The following is a 22,645-nucleotide window of genomic DNA, read 5'->3' as shown; positions in this document are numbered from 1 at the left end:
AGGAGGACAGATGCAATTGTTTTTCTCTGCAGTTTATTTTCACCTCTTGTCCTTTAAGTTTTAATAGATTACTTTGTATTGGGAATGAGCAAGCACAGTTTTGTGAGGCAAAACTATCTGCTCATGTCCAAGATGGGCTATGGTAGTGAGGGTTATTTTGCCTGTGTGATGTCCTCTTGCTGTGGTGCTTCACGCTGCTCTCAATCGTCCTGACACGTCTTATTTCACAATGGAAGTTCCGGCTTTAAAGTAGGGAATGTCGGGGAGGATAGAGCAACACAGGATGTCACACAGGTTAATGAACTCTCCCTACTACGGTTTCCTCTCTTGGACATGGCTGGTAAAGTTTTAATTCTCGTGAAACTATGCTCGCTCTTCCCTAGTGTATATGAAATCTTACAGTGTCATCTATTGAAAATATCTTAAAGGAATCTGAGCACCTGGGTGCCCGCCTCTTAAGTGAAATTAATACTGTATATAAAATGAATCTCCCCTCCTAAATGAGGTTTGTAAATGCTGTGACCTTTTGGGGTGGGTAGTGTGCATTTTTCCTACTGCTCCATAGCCCCCATCTATATGAAGCCCTCCATCTTCTTTGTCCCTGTGCCGCAGAAGAGCAGGTTAATGTAGACACAAAGCTGTTGCACGCTGCTGCTGTCCATGCCAGGAAATGTAGTCAATTTACATCACTTGTCCGGGAGATGTAATCTCATGAATGGACTACTTCTCCCAGCATGCACTGTGGCGTCCAGGGAAGCGCAATATCATTGGGGGTATTTAAACCTCTGGTTTTGCGGCACAGGGACAAAGAACATGGAGGGCCTCATATAGATGGAGTTCTACAGAGCAGCCGCGCGTAGGTAAATAAATGCACGCTGCCCACCCCAAAAGCCCACAGCATTTACAAACCTCCACTTTATTTGTTATATTTGGGGCTTGGGTACCTTTATTTTTTTTTTTTTAAGGTGCGTACACATGCACTACAGTGTTCTCCCCAGAAATGTTTTCCAGTCGTGTGGCATGAAAAGTAGGCAGGTGGGGCACGATGGGAGAATGAAGGGCCGGCACAACTTTGCTTATAGCATAAGATGAGGAGGCAAGCTAATGACAGCCCAGTGCTCCCCGGAATTAGCCGGGTGGAGCCCCTGGCTAAAAGTGCCTGGAGAGAACACTGCACAATGCTTGTTGTCCAAAGGGATCAGTACTTTTATTGGGATGAGGGAATTCCACTTTTGTTGAGAATACCTCACTGCTCTCAAGCTCTATTGTAAGGATACATGGAAGACCCTGTTAATATGCTTACTTTGTTAGCTGGTGCAAGGGCTGGCAATGAGTACGGTAAACTGATTTATGAAATGAAATACTCCTACACTAAGGTGCGAGTTTATAGATAGTTTTATGGCAGCATTGCTCCAGAGTCCACAGATGTTGTTGCTAAGGTAATACAAATAGGTGCAGTTTGAGCTTGTTTTCAGTTGTGCAAATTCTTGCCAACAAATTATTATCTTTTTTTAAATAACTTTGATAATGCACAAGTCTGTTTTACTTAACCCATTCAGGTTCCGTGGTTTTCACGAGAGAAATGTTCACCTCCCATTCATTAGCCTATAACTTTATCACTACTTATCACAATGAACTGATCTATATCTTGTTTTTTCCGCCACCAATTAGGCTTTCTTTGGGGGGTACATTTTGCTATGAGCCACTTTACTGTAAACGCATTTTAACAGGAAGAATAAGAAAAAAAATGGAAAAATTCATTATTTCTCAGTTTTCAGCCATTATAGTTTTAAAATAATACATGCCTCCATAATTAAAACTCACGTATTGTATTTGCCCATATGTCTTGGTTATTACACCGTTAAAATTATGTCCCTATCACAATGTATGGCGGCAATATTTTATTTTGAAATAAAGGTGCATTTTTTCCATTTTGCATCTATCACTGTTAACAAGTTTAAAATAAAAAAAATATAGAAATATTTCATCTTTACATTGATATTTAAAAAGTTTAGACCCTTAGGTAAAAATGTACATTTTTTTTTATTTTTTTTATTTTTTTTATTTTAATGTTTTTTTTTTTATAGTAAACATTTTATTTGGGTAGTTTTGGGAGGGTGGGGGGTAAACAATAGATTTATAATGTAAATGTGTGTTCATTTTAATGTATTTTTATTTTCAGTTGTAGTATTACTTTTTGGCCACAAGATGGCGGCCATGAGTTTGTTTACATGACGTCACTCTAAGCGTAACACCCGCTTAGAGTGGCGCATCGGGCAGGGAACGGCCAGAAAAGGCGCAGCTTCCGAAAGAAGCTGTCGCTTTTTCAGCGGGGGAGAGGAATCAGTGATCGGGCACCATAGCCCGATACATTGATTCCCTGGCTACCGAATCCGTGGCCGGGAGTGCGCGTGCACGCGCACGATCGGCCGCGGGGGCGCGCGGTAGCGCACATGGTTCCTGGACGTAGTTTCTACGTCCAGGAACCAAAATAGGTTAAACTGTTAATGGCAATTTTTTTAAAACAGAAGTGAAATTTTCTCTTGAAAGCTCCTACTTGTGGATCTAAGTATAGAGCAACATATAGCATTGGAGAGTGTGTGTGCAACACACACACACACACACACACACACACACACACACACACACACACACACACACACACACACACACACACACACACCAGGACCCGGCAGGCTAAATAGCATTTTCAATAGAAGATCCTTGCTTGACCCCTATGGACTCTGGGGCCCGGGGGAGCAAACTGGCTATAGCAGCCTTTTGAATTCTCCACTGCGTATACTCAGCATATTAGGGGAAATGAGTCTGAGTGCCTACAGGGTAAGGATGGGAGAAGGCTCTACGCTCTGCATTGGGTAATTTAATTAACTGGCCTTATTTTGGCCCAAAAATCTGTTTACATTCACGTTCATATGGAATGTTTTGTTCCTCTACTATGACTAATAACACAATCGCTTCTCTGCAGAACTAATGAGTGAAGCAATGAACCAGACTGAGGAAGAGTCACTCTCGCAATTTCTGCCTCCATGTGATGCTAATGCAGACAAAGTAGAAAATGTCTACAAATTTGATGACCGTATCCTTTTATTGTATAAAATGAAAAGTCTGTTAGCAGTGACGGCTCAGACACAGAAGATCCTTCGGCTGCTTCTTCTAGCTCTGCATGGAACTGTCAGAACACAGACCCCTGCTGCTTCCGGTGACCGTTTATGGGAAAAGGAACTTTGTCTTTCCTCCTAAACTGTTTATTAGAACGTATTTAACACCAATCTAATTTTTCCTACACTGCATGAAGTTAATTTCATATAAAAAATATACTGTGGCTAGCTTATTATGAATTATTTCTTTATCTAGAGGCTCCTTTTATTTATAGCTTATGGGTCAGCGATGAGCCTAAATTAAAATAATTTTATTACTCAGTGGATGTGAAATAAGGAGCGCTTTTTCAATGGCTCTGGAAGGCTCCTCGTACAAAGACCATTCCACACATCATTTGTTTACACATCTCGAGAACTTTTCAGAAGATATTGGAGCAGTCTTCAAAAAACCAATGAAAGGAAAATTTGAGCAAAAACTGCAACCAAAATCCCACTTTTGCTTCAGTATTGTGCTATTTTTTTTTTTATGGACTGGTTTTGATAAATTTACCTCTATGGTCTGATGGGAACTATAAATGTTAGAATTATGGACTTTGCAAGAAATTACACTTTCACATTTGCAAAAAAGCAAGATGGTAGCACTCCTAAAACGAACACAGCACATGCTTGTATCCCTGTATGGAAGGTTAAAGGGCAATATGCAACAATAAACAATTTTGTTTAGGTATGTAGTACATGGCAAAGTTCATATCAAGTCTGTGGCTTGATCTTGCTGCAGTCAAAACCCATAGTATTTCCAATACATGAGGCCATCAAAGATACTAATCAGAGAGTGGGAAAACAAAGGTGTACCCGAAATCACTGAAATACTTTTTTTGAGGAAGAGTAAACAATCCCTGTTTATATGCAACCTTTGTCAGAGTCTCAGAAAGGGTTGGATTTGACCTTTGGAAGACCTCTCCTTTGTACTATTCAGCTAATCTGTTCAACTTTTGGCTGGTTCAAATTTAGTCCTTACCTGACTTTTTAGCATTCTTGGAGAGGAACTCCTGGCTTCATTATTGCCCATTGTAGTCATACCAGGCTAATTAAAAGTAGGTACCTCAGCTGAGCTGGTCTGTATAGCAACTAGGCCATCAGTACTGGTCAGTACTGTCAGAAGAAAGGGGGTTTGTAATGGCTTTTCTAAATCAGGGGAAGCTGCATGACCTGCCATGGCTATTGTTTACTCAAATGATAGGATGTAGATATTTCCTCCTATTTTTTTTAGTTTGTAACCAATATAGAGAAAAAAATGTATTGTCAATAGGAAAAAGAAAAAGAAAAAGAAAAAAATAGCTGTACATTGTATGGAGGACTGTTACTATGGAAACCATTTATTATATTCTAATAGAAAATATATCAAACAACAAACATAAAAGGACAAAAGTACAAACCCAGTGGCCATACAAAAAATAAATTCCATGGCAAAGTTGTAGATACTGGGTGCTCTAGGTGAGGGCCTATGTCAAAACATGATTACCATAAAAAGCAAATTACAATTTCAGAAAAAGCCTCCCTGTAGAGGGGCCCTTCAAAGGCATATTCGTGCCAAGACCCATGGGAGGGGACAAGAGGTTGAGGAATAGACTGGGAAAGAGGAAGGGATGGATGGAACGGGGGGAGGGAAATAATGTGAGGGGAGGAGCCACTAGGGACCATGACTGCACATGGGGCAATGAAAGTCACTAATAAGGTGCAAGTCCTATTATTAGTGAGCGCCAAGTGGTAATAAAATGTATTATAGCTATTGAAGCAACACTGGGTCAGGAAGGCAAACAAAAGAGGAAACTGCCATCTTGTCTTGTACTTCTGTGACCCTAGAGATTCTAGCCAGCTATTCCAGGTTTTTCAGTACTGCTCATGGAATCCAGTTTTAATATCTTCATACTGAAAAATTAATAGAATTCTGGCATCACATAGAGCAGTTGGCGTTTTGTGCCATTTACGCTACTTTTGTTCTCATTTTGGTTGTCCTTGACTCTTCTGAAGTTATATCTCCTGCAGAATATGAGGCTTTGGAAAGTGTCTCTGCGGCTTTCAGGAACATCACACCTGAAGAACTTCAGCAGATGAGGGAGAAAAAGCAGTAAGTCTCTCAACTGTGAATTGTGCTACATACAGAAATAAAGGAGAGCATGAGAAATGGCGTATGGACGCTGGATGACAGGTGTATGATTGTACAAAGTTGTTCCTACGCTTCTTAAAGAAGTAGGAGCCTCTTGATTTACTATAAATTTATATCCTAAAATAAAAAGAACCTCATTTTATATGGCCATTCCATTATTATTTTTGTAGGATGTAAGGGGAAAATGTCACAGCTCTTAATTCTAAAGGAATAGGGTTGAAACAGGTGGAACTGTACAAAAATTGTTTCTAGAGGGTGTATGCTTTTATGTTTAGCAAGAAGCACAGTTTGGCCATAGGCTGAAGAGGGGGGCATAGCTTAGGTTAGATTGTCTGCTTTTTGTCTGAAAAGGGGAGAGTTAAGGGTGCACTAGGAGTAATGGTGACCATGTGTCACACAGTAGTTATCTGCCACGTCCTTTTAATGTGTAAGAACCAAAAAATATGGGTCTAACACAACACAATGGCACCTCAATAGGTGTCTCAGCAGAAGTAAATAACATAACAAACTCTTTGAAGAAAAGATCATCTGCCTGAGAAGCAGTGATAAGTATACAAGTGAACTAGTCTTAAATTCCATCAAAAAATCTTTATTAAACACACTTCAGCACAATAAATTAAAATCACTTAAAAATCGAACAATAGACACCGGGGGTACTGGTACAATCATAGTACAATGAGACAATCTCACAATTAATAATTAATATTGTCAAGCACAGATGTAAAAATACAAAAAACGCCTGCCCGATTAATGGTAAGACCAAAAAATCACCAACACTCAATATATACACTAAAAAGTGTCAGAATCATGTATATTCTAAACTCCTAAATACTCCATAGCAACAGGGCTGCACACAATACAAGACCTCCTGCAAATATATCTATGTGTACACAACGCTACTGCACAACTTACACAGCCCTGTGGAAATGACAGTGTTGGAACAAGACGTGAAAAAAGTTTTTTGGAACAAAGTTCCTATTAACTGTTCTGCGCTTTTTCAAGAGGTTACCTTTCAAGCAGATTTTCTGCTTTTAATGATCTACTTAATTTGAGTGTATGGTTGTGTATTTGTGAACAGTGCATGTAGAAGATAATTGTGGAAAACTTATTGTATACGGCTAGAATGAATTTATATGCAGTTCATTCACTAAGAATACACAAATTCTGTTATGTTCTTTATCCCAAGGCATGGCTCTTTTGTATTGCAACAGCTACAAGAGCTTAATCTAGTAAAAGACCTAGATCGTCAGGCTCGTGCATTGTGGTATTTGGATTGTCTTATGAAATTCAGCCAACTTAAAACTGTGAAACGGAAAGGTAAGTCTGAATATGATCTACATATTCAGTATATATCACAAAATGAGTGCATTATGAAACTGTGTTCATGACTTTTAGTCTCAAAATTTTTTATTGCAGAAAAGCAGATTTAAACAGGTGATACATTGTTATCAATCCCCACACAGGGGGTTTATAATAATAAAATGGGTAAGAACAATTAACTGAATGAAACATGCTAACATGAATACTAGATACTGGTAATCAGAGAGGTAGATAGGTCAATAAAGTCATATGGTGAATTATTATCAAGAATAGATTGAACAGTTTCCAGGATATCTGTATATACTTTAGGTGAAAAATAATAGATAGCGGAGACCCTCATTTTCCGCATAGTCAACCCAGGGAGACCAAGTGTTGGTGAATTGGATCAATCTGTCTTCCGTAACTGCTACCATCCTCTCTAGGATCATGGTTTTGTGGACTTTTTCTATTACATGCTGTTTAGAAAGAGATGAGTCCTTCCAGCGGGAGGCCAAGTATGTTTTTGCGGAATTCACAATATGTTGGATTAGCCTATGTGCCGGATGTTTAACATTATTAGGTTTATCACCAAAAAGGAAGACAGCAGGCACAGGAGTGACCGAGGTCTGGAGAACTTTGGATATCAAGTCAGCAATTTGTGACCAGAAGCGTATTACCAACGGACAGGACCACCACATATGGGCCAAGGAGCCTTTCGCCCCACAACCTCTATAGCATAGGGAGGAGGCTTGAGGAAAAATATTTGAGACCTTCTCTGGAGATAGATAGGCTCTATGAAGGAGCTTTACATTAGTTTCAAGTGTGGAGAAATAGAGGCTTCCTTTCATGAGGGTCTCGAAACAATGGGCCCATCTTTTTGAGGTTTGGTGAAACTGTAGCTCGGCCACCCATTTCTCCAGGACGGGGGTCATAGCATCTTGAGCCCTAGTAGCTAATAAATTGTAAAGGTAGGATATAATTCCTCCTCCCAGTGGGGTAGAGTTGCAAAAATTCTCAAAATATGTATATGAGGAGTCAGTATTTAAATGGCCTAGAGAGGACCAGTAGTGATGTACCTGTTGTAGGTGGAAATATTGATGTGGTCTACAGGAGAGGGACTCAGACATGATAGTCGGGTGGATTAGTTTTCCAAATCTCTGAAATTTTATTAGTTTAGTGTAAGGGGTGGCAGTCAGCCAGAGAAGGTCAGTGGTTAGGCCTGGGGGAAAGTCAGGGTTACCGAATAGGTGCGTAGCTAACGAGGGAGTGGCCTGTAGGCCTAAAGTGTACCTATACCTCTTCCAGATTTTAAGGGTGTGTAAGGTGTAGGGAGAGTCAATTAGGAGATTAGCAGGATGTGGTAGCGAGGACCAAACCAACGCCTCTATTTTGTGTGGAGCTAGGAGTGCTGATTCAAGGGTAACCCAAAGTGGTGAATTAGAACCGGCCTGAGTGGGTGGGATATGGGCTAGCTGGGCGGCAATATAGTAGTTATATACATTGGGGACTGCTGGGCCTCCTACATGTTTGGGGAGTTGCATCCTTTTGGAGGAAATACGCGGGGGGTGATGGGCCCAAATAAATTTCGAAATTTCCCTCTGGAGAGGGATAAGAGAGTTCTTTGGGACTGGAATAGGAAGGACCCTAAAATAATATAGAATTTTAGGAAGTAAAGTCATGCGAACTGAATGTATTCTCCCACTTAAAGAGATTGGTAGCTTAGCCCAAGTATTGAGCAGGTTTAGGAGTGTGACCAGTAGGGGGGTATAGTTCATACGAAACATATCTGATGGATTTTTGGTAAGTTTGACTCCCAGGTATTTTACAAATTTGGGTTGGATATGAAATCCGAATCTAGAAGCTATCTCAGCGATAGTTGGGCTGGGAATGTTACAGGGTAGGATTTCTGATTTTGTGATGTTTAGTGATAGCCCTGTTAAGTTCTTGAAGGATGATAGTATATCTAGTAAGGAGGGTATTGATGTAGTGGGGCTAGTTAGGGTCAGGGCTAGATCGTCCGCAAATAGAGAAACTTTATAAGAGCGCTGACCTATTCGGTAACCCTGAACATCAATCGCCTGCCTGATTTTAATGGCGAGGGGTTCTATGCATAGCGCGAATAGGGCCGGAGACAGGGGGCACCCCTGCCTAGTTCCTCTTTCAATTTTTATTGTGGTATGACGTGTGGAGGGTAGTTTGAGGGAAGCAATTGGGTTCGAATATAGGGACTTAATAGCTTGAAGAAACGGGCCAGATATGCCAAATCGCTGAAGCGCACAAAGCATGTATGGCCATGATAGGGTATCAAAGGCCTTCTCAATGTCAAGAAGGAGCACTGCTAGTGGATGTTTAAGTCGATGGGCGTGGTGGATTATAGTTAGTAGTTTTCGAATATTGTCGGTGGCCTGACGTTGGGGTATAAAACCAACTTGGTCTTTATGAATGAGTGACTGTATTAGTTTATTGAGGCGGGAGACTAGGATTGAAGTAAAGATTTTATAATCAGAATTTAAAAGGGAGATTGGGCGGTAATTACTAGGAGTCAGCGGATCTCTCCCAGGTTTTGGGATGACAGTTATTGAGGAAGCTAAAAATTCGGATGGGACTGCTGCCCCTTTAAGTATTGAATTAAATAATGATGTCAGGTGGGGGATTAAGATGGCTGAGAATTTTTTATAGTACAGGGCCGTGAAGCCATCAGGGCCTGGGGCCTTGTGGTTTTTTAGGTGTTTCACTACTTCTTCAACCTCTTCCTGGGAAATAGGTGTATTAAGGTAGGTAGCTGAGAGAGGTGAGAGAGATGGTATGGGGAGGGTGGAGAGAAAGGATTGGAGTTCTTGGGTGGTCGGATGGGGAGGTTGAGAGTATAGTCTGGTATAATATTGTAGAAATCGATCATGAATTTCGTCAGGGTTGCAAGACTCCCTACCATTAGTGAGTTTGATTTTTCTGACACAATTTATTTGCTGTTTCTCTCTTAGTTTGGATGCTAGCCAGCGATCAGGTTTATTAAGGAGTTTGTAACAGCGGGATTGAGTCCATCGAAAGGTTTTCTCAGCTTGGCGGGAGAGTAGGAGGTCAATTTGAATCTTTGTATCTCTAATCAGCTTATATAAATAAATAGAAGGGGATGCTTGATGTTCTAAGACCATTCTAGATAGCTTATATTGAAGGTTATGTAATGTTTCTGAGTGCTCCCTCTTGATCCTAGAGGCTATTCTAATGAGCTGGCCTCTGATATATGCTTTATGAGATAGCCAGAGTGATGATTTAGCTATACCAGAGGTATTGTTTATATTAAAAAATTCTGTGAGATGTTGAGAGAGATCATTTATTGTTGAGGGATTAGTAAGCATCGCTTCATTTAAACGCCAAGAACGCTTAATGAATTTAGGTGTTTGTGAATTAAACTGGGCCATTACCATGTCGGGATCTGACCAAGCACACGGTATGTGCCTTGCATATAGTAAATTAATAGTATTGCAAGCATTAGTAAAAATTAAGTCAATGCGTGAATGAGTTCGGTGATGAGGAGAATAATAGGTGTATCCTCTAGTGTGCCCATGGGACTCCCTCCACACGTCGACCATAGAAAGGGACTCTATCATTTTATTGAGAGCTCTAAGCTTTTTTATAGTTAATCGATGATCACGAGTAGTAGAGGAATCAATGTTAGGGACAAGAACTACATTGAAGTCGCCACACCAGTATAGATGATCGTAAGTCAGGGTTAGGAGGAGATTAGTACATGCTGTGAAAGTGGCTAAAGGGTTATTGGGGTGTGAGTATGAGGACACTATGCATGTCTTTTTCATCTGTAGGGAACCTATTACAATAAGAAACCTCCCCGAGTCATCTGGAATGACTTGGTCTACATCCAGTGGAAAGGAGTTGTGTAGAAGTATAGCAACTCCTAGTGTTTTCTTGGAGGGGGATGAGGCGAGGTATATACGTCTATATTGTGTGTGTATAAATTTTGGAAAAGATGAATGCGTGAAGTGCGTTTCTTGCAGCGCAATTATGTCAGGCTTATGTGCAATATAATCTTGCATGGCTTTACGTCTTTTAGGGGGGGAATTAAATCCCCTAACGTTATGGGATATTAATCTGACCATGGGGAACCGTGGGGAAAATGAGAATAATGCTGCAGAATTCCTGGGTGAAGGTTGTTAGGGATAAACAGTCTAAATTTAAGGTAATTATTACATGCTTTAAGTATGACCCGGTACCTATAGAAAAGAGCAGTATCATGTTAGTATAACTTATAACATATAGGCATAAGCAGAGGACATAACTCCTCTTCAGATGATTCACAGATGTAGGGGACCATATTAGTGATACCCACATGCGTGAATCTAAGGATGGGGACAACATAACATTCCTTAGGGATCCCGAAGTTATATTAGAGAACAATAACAAGGCCAGTGTCAAGTTAGCTTAGTGTGACCTCAAAGGTCTATAGGGAAAACGGTTAGCTATAGTATTGTTTAAACAGTGGATCAATTCCATATAAGAACGAAAGATGAGAATAAACTGAACATATGAGTTAGAGTATTTACGCCCAATGTACAGTCCAATCTAGGTGGGAGAGTCCCATCTCATTTTGTGAGTGAGCAGAATATTATGTTGCCGATAGAGGAGAGGGGCCACCCAGTGGATGTATGGAAAACTATAGGGCAGGTATTCATAGAGTTCAAGATACTATTCCAACATGGAAGAAATTGAAGAAAAAAAAAAAAAATAGTCTAAGTCTGTCTCATTAACAATCGTATAGTCGAAAAAAGAGACATAATAAAAATGCAAAAATAGGACTTAGAAATAAAACATGTGGAATACAGATAGCTAAACATAACCTGTCCGTGGTCATATGGATTGTGAAGAATGGGCTGGAGAGGATGGTGCTGCTGGATTCTCCGATGGCCGTCGGCGTCTAGGATTGATGACCTCCGTCCAAACTCTGGTCGGTCTTGGAGAGCTTTGAGGTAGCGAGGTCTGGTCGTGAGGCGGGAGCTGTAGGCCGCACTGACCCAAAGCAAGGCGGGCCTCGGCCAGTGATTTACAGAGGTAGTTCTTGTTGTTGTACTCGAAGGATAGGGAAAAGGGGAATCCCCACCTGTATTTCACTGAAGCTGTGGTAAGAGCTTGGGTCGCAGGCCTCATATCCCTCCTTCGTGCCAGTGTAAGAGGCGATAGATCCGCAAAGAGGCGTACCGTGTTAGGTAGGTCCGGGAGTGATGTTAGGGGCCTAGCAGCGATTAAGATGGCGTCTCTCATCTCTTCATGCTGCATTTTCAAGACAATGTCCCGGGGAAGATCCGCATTACGCGGGCGTCTCAAGGCTCTGTGGATGCGGACTATCCGGAGCTCTTGGGGATCATGCTGTGGCAGGATGGCTGCAAAAAGGTTTAGGGCCATTACCTTTAGGTCCGTAATGGATTCCGGAACCCCGCGGATGCGTAGGTTTGCTCTCCGGGACCTGTTTTCAAGGTCTTCAAGCTTAAGTTCCATGGTTAGGATCTTATCATCTTGGTCATCTAGTTGTAGTTTGTCTGCCGCTACTGCATCCACCAGGGAATCTGCTTGCTTCTCAAGCGTAGCCACCCGCTCACCCACCTCCTTGATTTGATTGGATAGATCGGTTACCGCTGCTGCTAACTCCCGTTTAAAAAGCGAACTTATGTCCCTGTATAGCTGCTGGGATTGTAGCTTTGTGAGGGGGACTTCCGCTGCTGATTGCGGTGACTCGGGAAGAGAGTTAGGCGAACCAGGCCCTGAAGAGTGAGGCGAGGTAGCTGAGGCTGAGGTCGCGGCGGCCATCTTGGATCCCGTAGGAGCAGGCCCGAAATGCTCTGTGAGTTTATGTTGCCTGTTCTGTTTCTTTGGGGCCTCGGAAGGTGGCGGATTATCTCTCTTTCCCCTCCTGGACATTGCCTGGATATCAGGTGTTGTAGCCGGAGTAAAAATGTTTGCGAGCGAGGCCGTGAGAGAGGTGTTTCAGGATCCCAAAGACGGAGCTCTGCCAACTAGCGTCTGCTCATGGCGGCTCCGCGCATGCGCCCCCGTGTTCATGACTTTTAGTTCTGCTTCTAAGTAGGTTAGATGGCTGATTTTCCCAGCATCCAGCAGTTCCTTAAAGGAAAACAGAGCTGAGTTAAATTTAAAAGTTTTATGCATACCTGGGGCTTCCTCGCTCCCACGCCGCCGTCCTCTGTCTTCTTCCTCTTCAGCACGGGGTCCTGTAACTTCGCCCAGTCTGCGCAAAAAAGGGCACCCTCTACGCATCTCTCCGGCAGCTGCTGGAGACATATGCAGAGGGTGCACGTCTTTTGCACAGACTGGCCGCGATTGGCTGAAGTTACGGGACCTGGTACCGAACAGGTAGAAGACCGAGGATGGTGGCGTGGGAGCCATCCGTGTGGATGGGGCTGGAGGAAGCCCCCAGGTATGTTAAAGAAAAAAAAAACTTAATTTAACTACGCTCTGGTACACTTTAAAGTATACCTGAAGTAAGAGGGATATGGAAACTGTCACATGTATTTCTTTTAAACAATACTAGGTGCCTGGCAACCTAATGATCTCTTTGGCTGCAGTAGTAAATCCAGTCAGAGTACCTGATCTACATGCTTGTTCATGGTCTCTGGCTATATTACAAGCAGGGGGTCAGCAGTAGAGCCAGGCAATGTGCATTGTTTAAAATTAATTAAATATGACAGCCTCCATAGCCTTTTCATTTTAGGCTTGCTTTACAGTACAAATGATCTAAGATGGATATGGTGGCTGCCATATTTATTTCCTTTTATTTCCAGTTGCCTTGCCGCTCTGCGGATCTCTTTGGCTGCAGTGTGTCTGATTAAACACCTGAAACAAGCATGTAGCTAATACAATCAGCCTTCTGTCAGAGCACCTAATCTGCATGCTTGTTCAGGGTCTATGGCAAAAGGTATTAGAGACAGGCACACCAGGGCAGCCAAGCAATCTGCATTGTTGTTAATAAGGAAATAAATATGGCATCCTCCGTATCTCTCTCTGTTCAGATGTGCTTTAAGGGAGGGGTAATGACATGAATTGGTAAGCTTCCTCTCCTTTAGCAGAAGCTTACTAGAAGTGGGTGTTGCCCTGATCAGAGTTCCTCAGGCAATGCATGACCCTACCTGGTGGTCTGAGCTAAAGAGGAAAACTCTAAAGTAGTCACATGTCTGTGGGCTCATTTTCTTTAATTCGATATTTCACAATATTTTTTTTAAAGGATACCCGAAGTGGCATGTGACATGTACAGTATGAACAGTGCCTAGCACACAAATAACTATGCTGTGTTCGTTTTTTTTTTCCTCTGCCTGAAAGAGTTAAATATCAGGTATGTAAGTGGCTGACTCAGTCTTGACTAAGACAGGAAGTGACTACAGTGTGACCCTTACTGATAAGAAATTCCAACTATAAAACATTTTCCTAGCAGAAAATGGCTTCTGAGAGCAAGAAAGAGGTAAAAAGGGGAATTTCTAATCAGTGAGGGTCACACTGTAGTCACTTCCTGTCTGAGTCAGGACTGAGTCAGACACTTACATACCTGATATTTAACTCTTTCAGGTAGAGGAAGAAAAAAAGCAACACAGCCTAGTTATTTGTGTGCTTGGCACTGTACATACCCATGTCTATCTCATCATGTCCCACGTCACCTCGGGTATCCTTTAAGCCTGGTTGTCTAGAAGTGTTGAGGAGTGGAAAGCTTTGGGCCAGTTATTACATTCTTTAAAATCTGCTACACCTTCTGGCGGCTGGAGACCAAAGGGCTATCCTCATTTCCTGGTACGCCTGTGGGTAAATAACAAAATGCAAAATGCTGATCTTAGAGGAACATCAACTGTTATGAAGGAGTGATAAAAAGCCCATATTTAAAACCTATCCTTTAATTAATCCGGATAAAAACTGAACTGCAAAACATATGCCTGCATAAGGGACGGACAAGCCAATCCCCAGGACAGCAGGATGACCTGAGGGGTGGCAAGGAGACCTAAGGGACTGCAGGGTGCCTCGTAGTAAACTGATTTCTAAACTACGGGTCACCAGCTTGCACTAATCATTGGCCCCTAAGCCTCACACCCACTTGTCGTCAGACATTCACAAAGTGCTAGTTCTAAACCTATACATCCCAAATCCCAACATGTTTCACCCTGACAAATAAGGCTTTGTCATGGGTGTGCTAAAATGCATATGTACATTGTATTGTATACAGAGGAACAGTATAGCAATCAGCTAGGCCCTTATATAATTTTTCTGTATGCAATTTAATAGACCCCTGACAAAGCCTCACTCATTAGGGTGAAACCATATTTGGTTTGTTTGTGTAGCACTATCCCTTATCTTTGTTTTAGACCTTATGGAGACAGATTTGTCTTGGAGCTCAGTTTTTATCCAGGTTTGTTATGTTGTAATGTGCCAATTTATTATTCCTTGTTAACAGTAATTACTTCCTGTGGTTAACATATAATTGCTTTGTTCAATTGTTCAGGGCATACCATATTTTGGTATGTACTTTATTATCTTAAAGCGGACCCAAACCAAACATTTTTTTTTTTTATTCAAAATATTTAGTTGCACCACTCTGACACATACAAAGATAAATAAACACTCCTTCAAGCCTATGAGCATTTCAATGCTTTTCACCCTCCTCTTTGCATAACTAGGGTTATACAGGTGGCAGCCATTAGCAATTCCTCCTTTGCTGGACACCATCTACTCCACCAGTTTGCCGGATTATTTGCCGGCAATATGTAAGGAAGGGAGGGGTTTCTCCAATAAATGTAAAATATTTTATATTTGTCATCATGCAGCTGAAAAAAGGCTGCTATTTATTATTATAATTTAGAAAATAGATTTTATTTCTGAAATCTTGTATTTTTAGTTTGGGTCCACTTTAATATTTTTATTTTTTTTTAGTAAAACTTGGAAGTGTTAGTTGACACTAGTTGTGAGCTCTGATTTACTTGATCCTTTGTCTGTTTGAGCTACAAGTAATCAGATGATTTCTCTCTGCTGGATCACACTTCCTTCTCTGCTGACTTGTTTTCTGTTGCAGATCTTATCGCTCAAAATTGCCCAAGCATTATCTGTGGAAAACTCATGAAAAACTTCACTGTAATAAGTTTTAAAAATGGCAGGTGAGAGTACCATAGACATTTGTTTTTCAGGTGTGTGTGTGTGTGTGTGTGTGTGTGTGTGTGTGTGTGTGTGTGTGTGTGTGTGTGTGTGTGTGTCTGCGCGCAGGGGACTTTGAAACATTGCTTAGTTTCACATTTTTTATTTTTAAATCTAAGATGTTTTGTGTTTTCTTTGGAGACACTGGTTCTTTAGGTTTTACAGTGTACATAAATACATTTCAGAGAAGAAGTTGTTTAAAGGGAACCTGAAGTGAGAGCCTCCTTCATTCTCTAATAAACCATGCCAGTTGCCTAACTTCTGTGGTAATGCTCTGCCGCTAAGAGCTTGTTCACACAAAAGTGAAAAACCCTGTGTTTACCAAAACGCAGTTAAACGCAAAAACTAATGGTAACTGCATCCTATGTTATCAATGGGATGTATTTACACTGTCAAAGGAACACAAATGCATGACGCAATCACCAGACCACAAATGCAAAGTCCTAACCTGCTGCTTTTTTCCACAACAGGACCACAAACCCAAATCCGACGCAATGTAAGCCTATGGGAATGGGCAGTGTCCGGTCCCACTAGGCTTCCTACCGCCCAAAAACTGCAGATCTGTCCCAGGAAAATTCGGCGCCGCTTTCCCCGCTTACTGCACCATTTACATATATTCTGCTTTCAGTTTTGTGTGAACCCAGCCTAATACTTCTAAGTCACTGACCCAAAATGAAAATGCAGATCAAATGTTTTGTCTCTGGTGTGACTCCACTGGCTGCATGCTTGTTACAGGTGTGTGACTAACTAATGGAAAATGCTCAGCATTACCGCTTGGAAGCTGGCATTGTTTACAAGGGAATGAAGATGGCATCCTCAGTATTCCTCTCGATTCAGGTTCCCTTTAAGCTGTGATGCTCTAATTTACTTGGCTGTATAAAGCCTGTTTAGTGAAAGTGATAGCCCCTCTCAAACAATGTTTGTGAGGCTGCATGTCTACACAGAGCAGTGCAGCACTGTTTAAGAAGACGAGGCTCATCTGAGCCCTGATAGGTCCCAGTAAAACTGCCTTGATCTGGCTGGGACCCTTTTTACCCTCTTCAGCATTGAGGGGCTTTTTAGTGATAAATACTTACCTGTCCGGCCATCATCCAGGCAGGTGATTGGTCAGCCTTCCCCATCTACCTCCAGTCCCCCCCCACCCCCCAATGACCCCAACCCCCCCTCCCTCCCCGGAGATGGGCCCTGGCAATTTTTTTTTTCAAAACCGCCCGTCTATATAGTCTGAACCCTTAGTGGTCACTTGATCATCCAACAAGACAGCCATGGTCCTCTGAGCCACTTTGGCTCCATTTGCATTGTCCCAACTCCTTACACCATACTACAGATACCCCCACTCCAAACTGACATCACTGTGATGATGCAGCAGCCCAGCTGCAGAAGCCACCTTATGCCTGCAGCGTGACACTAAATACAGGTTTGTCACCTAGCCAGCGTAAGAAATTGCATAGCTCTTGTAACAAAACAAAAATCACAGTGAGAGCAATAGCTGTACCATAGTGCATGACCTACCATTTCCTGCATCCTTTGAGAATGGAGGGGGTGTAATGAAACTGCCTCCTCCTTGCTACCGCCTGCTTATTTTTGCTGTGTGCTACATAAGGTACAACAAATTCCTCCTGCTCTCTGCCTGCGAAGTGAATGTACTAAATTAGGAATACTACCACATACATATACATCTATGTGAATGACTTGAAGCTTCTCCTCATCACATGCCTGCAATATACTGCCGATGACAGCACAAACTGTTCAATCCACATGAGGGGTTCTGTTAGGGTCTTGGCACACATCCATAGAGAATGGCAAAGGATTTTGTATTGCCTGATTCCCCTGACCAGTTCCCAGCAATCACTGCATGACTTTAAAAGAGAATGTGGATTTAAAATGACTTCCTTGCATGAGATAAAATGCCTCAAGGCATATGTATTAATCATAAGATGATGTTGTGAATTATTAATTGCGTGCTGAGCCTTCTAACAGCTTGTCTGTTTTTATCTCTTCATCCAGGGTTCAGAATTCTATATCTGGGTCAATGCAATCTAAAATTGTGTCTTACGCCATAGCCTTGGCTTTACATATCGCAGACTTTCAGGTGGACCTGACCTATCTGCAGAGAGACCTGAAACTGACGGAGAGCAGGTGAGGCAGTGTCTCCATAGTAATCCACTGAGAACCAACTGCATTTGCCTTCCTTCAGTTACCTGCTATTTTACTGAGAAATTGGCTTCCACAGTTCCCTTGATAGGTTTAATGCCTGATACATACCATGCAATTTCTTGTCAGGTAGACGGGTGGAATCAATTATTTCCAACAGGTCTGATCGGATTTCCCATATTTTTTTTTTTTTAGTTGTTTTTTATCGTTTTGGTTTAGAAATGATGAGAAAATCGATCACAATGACTATCGGAATTCAGATCAGATCTGTCGGAAATAATCAATTCGACCCATCTATCTGACAGGAAATTGCATGGTATGTACCAGGCATAAAGCTTAACTCCTGACTGACAGCTAATTACACACACTGACCAATTATAAGGGGAAGGTCTGAATTACCAAAAGATGTGTAATGTTCAGCAGGTATATCGTTTAGATGGCCAATTCCGACATAAAAATAACTTTTACTTTCCTCACTGCACACTGATGGGATGTTCTGGCTGGGATGTGCTGGTCTGCAGCACACTGATGAATTGTTACTGTGATATCTGCTCTTATGAAGAAGCCCATAGTGTAAGCCAAGAAGCTCTCTCCTATCCCTAATGTAGAGTAATACACAGTGGCGTAACGAAGGAGCTTGGGGCCCTGGTGGGACTTTTCCTTGGGGCCCTGGTGGGACTTTTCCATGGGGCCCAAGCACACTATTGATATGGTGCCCCAAAAAAATCAGACAGCTGCAGTGTTAGAGAGGTGTATTTAGAGTAATGCTTCATACACACTTGAGATAAAAAGTCTTTGGAAAATGCAAGATCACAGACCAATTTTACCCCCTTCCATGTAGTATGAGAGCCATACTCTACACAGTCTGTTCTATTGAGCTGCACTCCCCATCACATAAAATCTTTGCAAGATGCTGCACACAAAGATGCCCGTACACATTCAAAAGATCGTTATCTGCAAAAGATCTGTTCCTGCAAAAAATCCATTCCTGCAAAATGCATTCAGGCCTGGAACCCACTGAAATCAGCAAACGCAACCGCTAGCGTTTTGTCTGAGCGGTTTGCAAGCGGATTCATGCGCGTTTTTGGTTTAGTTTTGCAACATTGTATTTTTTTGCCCAGCGGGTGCGTAGCGTTTTGCGTTTTTATCCTGATTGGTCCTGTGAATTATTTTTCATTTTGTTACAGTGTGCTGAACCGCAAAACGCTAGCAAAACCGCTCAGTTTAGGTTTTGCTGAGCGTTTCTGCTAGCGTTTCAATACTTTACATTGAAACGCTAACGCTCCCAAAATGCTGCAGGTCCTGCGTTTGCGTTTCTGGGAAACGCAAACGCTCCTGTGGAAGTTGCCCCATCCATTAACATTAGCCCAGCGTTTTGGCAAACTGCTAGCGTATCACAGTGCTGCCAAAACGCTGCCAAAAGCGCTCCTGTGGGTTCCAGCCCTCATAGTCTATGAGATCTGCAGATCCTCATACACACTTGGTTTAACAGACTTCATCTGCATATCTGGCAATCATCTGCAGATCTGAAGATCCATCCTGGTGGATCTGATCTGCAGATGATCTGCAGATGATTGTCTGTTAAACCAAGTGTGTATGAGGATCTGCAGATCTCATAGACTATGAATGCATTTTGCAGGAATGGATCTTTTGCAGGAACAGATCTTTTGCAGATAATGATCTTTTGAGTGTGTACGGGCATGTTTGTGTGCAGCATCTTGCAAAGATTTTTTTCTGATGGGGAGCTCAGCTCCATAGAATAGACTGTGTAGGTATGGCTCTCATACTACATGGAAGGGGGTAAAATTGGTCTGTGATCTTTCATTTTCCAAAGACTTTTATCTCAAGTGTGTATGAAGCATAAGGAAGCAGTTTGATAATGATTACCACTATGCAATGCACATAGAGGTGTTCATTTCTAGCAAAGCTAATATGATGGTTGGTGGGCCCCTCTGGTCAGGAGGCCCTGGTGTAGTTGCAACCTCTGCATCCCCACTAGGAATAAAGACCAATTAATGCACACCTTGAGTAAGAGGGATATAGAAGATGCCATGTTTATTTCCTTATAAACAATGCACATTGCCTGGTTGTTCTGCGAACCTCTAATGCTTTTAGTCATAGCCCTGAACAAGCATGCAGATAGGTTGTTTGAAGTTTGACTGGATTTTCTGCATGCTTGTTTCAGGTGTGTGATTACTACTGATGCCAAAAAGATCAGCAGGTCTGCCAGAAAACTGGTATTGTTTAAAAGGACATATGGCAGCCTCCATATCTCTCTCATTTAAGGTGTTCTTTAAGGTGCTTAAAGTACACCTGTATCGTTTTGATTTTTTTTTCTAAAGTTAGACACTTAGCTCAGTAGGGAGAAGCTTCTGGATCATCCAGAGTCTTCAGCCTACTGAGGTAACTATTTTTTTTTTAAAGTTACAGGTACACTTTAAAGAACTGTAGTGAGAAGAATATGGAGGCTGCCATTTTTATTTCCTTTTAAGCAATACTGGTTGCATGGCAGCCCTGCTGATCAGTATGGCTGCTGTAGTGTCAGAATTACATCAGAAACAAAAACAAAGATTAGCTGCATGCTTGTTTCAGGTGTGATTTAGACACTACTGCAGCCAAATAGACCAGCAGGAAAGCCAGGCAACTGGTATTGTTTAAAAGGCAATAAATATGTCAGCCTCCATGTAGTTCAGGTTACCTTTAAAGTCCCAGAGACGGTGGGTATGCAAGTGTTAAATGCTGTGTGTATAAAAGAAAAAAAATGCATGTAATGCTTTTTGGAAATACATTGATTCTTTTATTAGTATGTTTATTATCGACTGGTGCTGTCTGCAAAGGATGTTAGAGTGCATAGCAGCTCAGCCACTATGTGATGGTCACACATGTAGGAGGAATCCATTTGAAAGTTGATATTTCCAGTAGGCTAGATACATATTAAATGGACACTGTATACTGAGATTTTTACCACTCCAAAATTGGCATTCAAAACTACTCCTGTTGAAATATTGGCTTTATAGTTCTAGTATGTGATAGTCGATCAGCTCGCAGCACAGCTTAATAGCTGGTGCTCAAATTGGCTATTTTTTATCATCTAGTTTCATATGTTTAACATGCATTTCCCGGTGCCAATCCATTAACACGTGAAAACCTTCTCATCTTACAGTAAATTATGGGATAATGGTTTTAATGCTGCAACCCAGTCAGCATTTCTAGTTGTCTTGCTTTTTTTTTTTTCCTTTACTTCCTCTGGGACAGGAAGTGAGGGATAGTCCCCTAAATGGAGACACAGAAGCAAAAAACAACACAGGAATACAGCTGATGGTTAAACCTGGAAACACAGATTGGAATAAATAAAGCCATTACTTTTTTCTGCTTGTCAGCTTTTATCCAAGCATTACTTCATTTGAGTGGAGTAACTAAACTTGGACTGCTTCAGTTTTATCAAATATGTATAAAAAATGTTGCATCTCAATCAGTATCCTGCAACGACTACAGAGAATAATAGAACAAGCCTGCCGTAACCAAAATGAATGGAGTTAAGTCCTTTTGTATGTTTGTTTTGTGTTTTGCCATGGCCTAAATTTCTTTTCCTTTTTTTTTTTTTTTTTTTTTTTTTGCAGCAATAATTAGATATGGTTGGATGGAAGTTAGTGCTCTTTCTAAAATAAACTTCTATTCTGATTTTTAACCCTTTATTATGTTACAGGATACTTGAGATGGCCAAAGCCATGAGGCTGAAAATCAGTAAAAGGATAGGATTCTCAGATTCCACTTTGGAGGAGGGTCACAAAATTGCCACATTGGAACTGCCACTGATTGTTTACAAGCCGCCAAGAGGAATGAAGAAAAGAAAGCGGATATGAATGTGGACTGTTCTGTTTAATTATCTGAAAAGGACCTGCAAAGCAAGGGTCACTATACACATGTGGGAACTAACCGCATCCTCTTGTACAAAGTTCTCCAGCCTTACCTATATAAGCATTCTCTCCGGATGTAACGTCACATGCCAGGTGGCCGGCACATGTATAAACAATAAGATGCTCTCAACAATGGAAAAACTTTTGTATGCTTTAATAAAACACATTAAGCTAAACAGGCTGCTAACCTAGTCCATTAGTATAGTAAGCTAAAAATCTACTATAGTGGATATATAATTAACACACTCCACTGCTCCTCCTTGGTGTTTGTCGTACATGTGGCCAGACAAGCCCAACTACCATATTTTTCGGACTATAAGACGCTCCTGATCATAAGACGCACCTAGGTTTAGAGGAAAAAAAACAGGGGGAAAAAAATATATACTAAACCTGGTGCATCCATGGTGAAGGGGCATCTTGTGGATTATGCCCCTTTGTACCTCATGCCCCCTTGTACTGCTTGTGTCTCCATGTCCTCCTCTGTCCCACTTGTGTCCAACTGTGTCACCATGTGTCCTCCTCTATGCCCCTTTGTGTCCCCGTATCCTCCTCTGCATGGGCACAGTACAGGGCGTTTCCGACGTTGCAGCGGGTTGGAGGTTCGTATTGGCAAGCATTCACAAGTCAGGAACTCCCTGCATTTGGACTATGACGCGGTGACTTTTCCCCCCCACTTTTGAGTCTTATAGTCCAAAAAATACAATAACTCAATCACCTCTGGCTTCTCTGGGGCAGGATTTGATTGGTCCAGTGGAAGTTGCATGCATTTGCATCAACTCAGAATTATTTGCATCTTA

At 41.7% G+C, this 22,645-nt stretch overlaps 1 protein-coding gene across 1 annotated transcript in view; it reads left to right on the top strand.

Moving 5' to 3' along the window:
* Window positions 1-22,024, top strand: part of POLR1E (RNA polymerase I subunit E) — a 38,763-nt gene extending 16,739 nt beyond the window's left edge. Inside the window, exons 7-12 of the mRNA XM_068234219.1 lie at window positions 2,987-3,097; window positions 5,151-5,247; window positions 6,473-6,603; window positions 15,659-15,740; window positions 17,785-17,916; window positions 21,638-22,024. Coding sequence (XP_068090320.1) covers window positions 2,987-3,097; window positions 5,151-5,247; window positions 6,473-6,603; window positions 15,659-15,740; window positions 17,785-17,916; window positions 21,638-21,794 — 710 coding nt within the window. The 3' untranslated portion in view covers window positions 21,795-22,024. The remainder of the gene's footprint in view (window positions 1-2,986; window positions 3,098-5,150; window positions 5,248-6,472; window positions 6,604-15,658; window positions 15,741-17,784; window positions 17,917-21,637) is intronic.
* The last annotated feature ends 621 nt before the right edge of the window (window positions 22,025-22,645 follow it).

This window comes from Hyperolius riggenbachi, chromosome 1 (genome assembly GCF_040937935.1).
Source record: "Hyperolius riggenbachi isolate aHypRig1 chromosome 1, aHypRig1.pri, whole genome shotgun sequence".
NCBI lineage: Eukaryota > Metazoa > Chordata > Amphibia > Anura > Hyperoliidae > Hyperolius > Hyperolius riggenbachi.
Note: the sequence above shows the minus strand (reverse complement) of the source record. Positions and strands in the feature narration are given on the sequence as shown.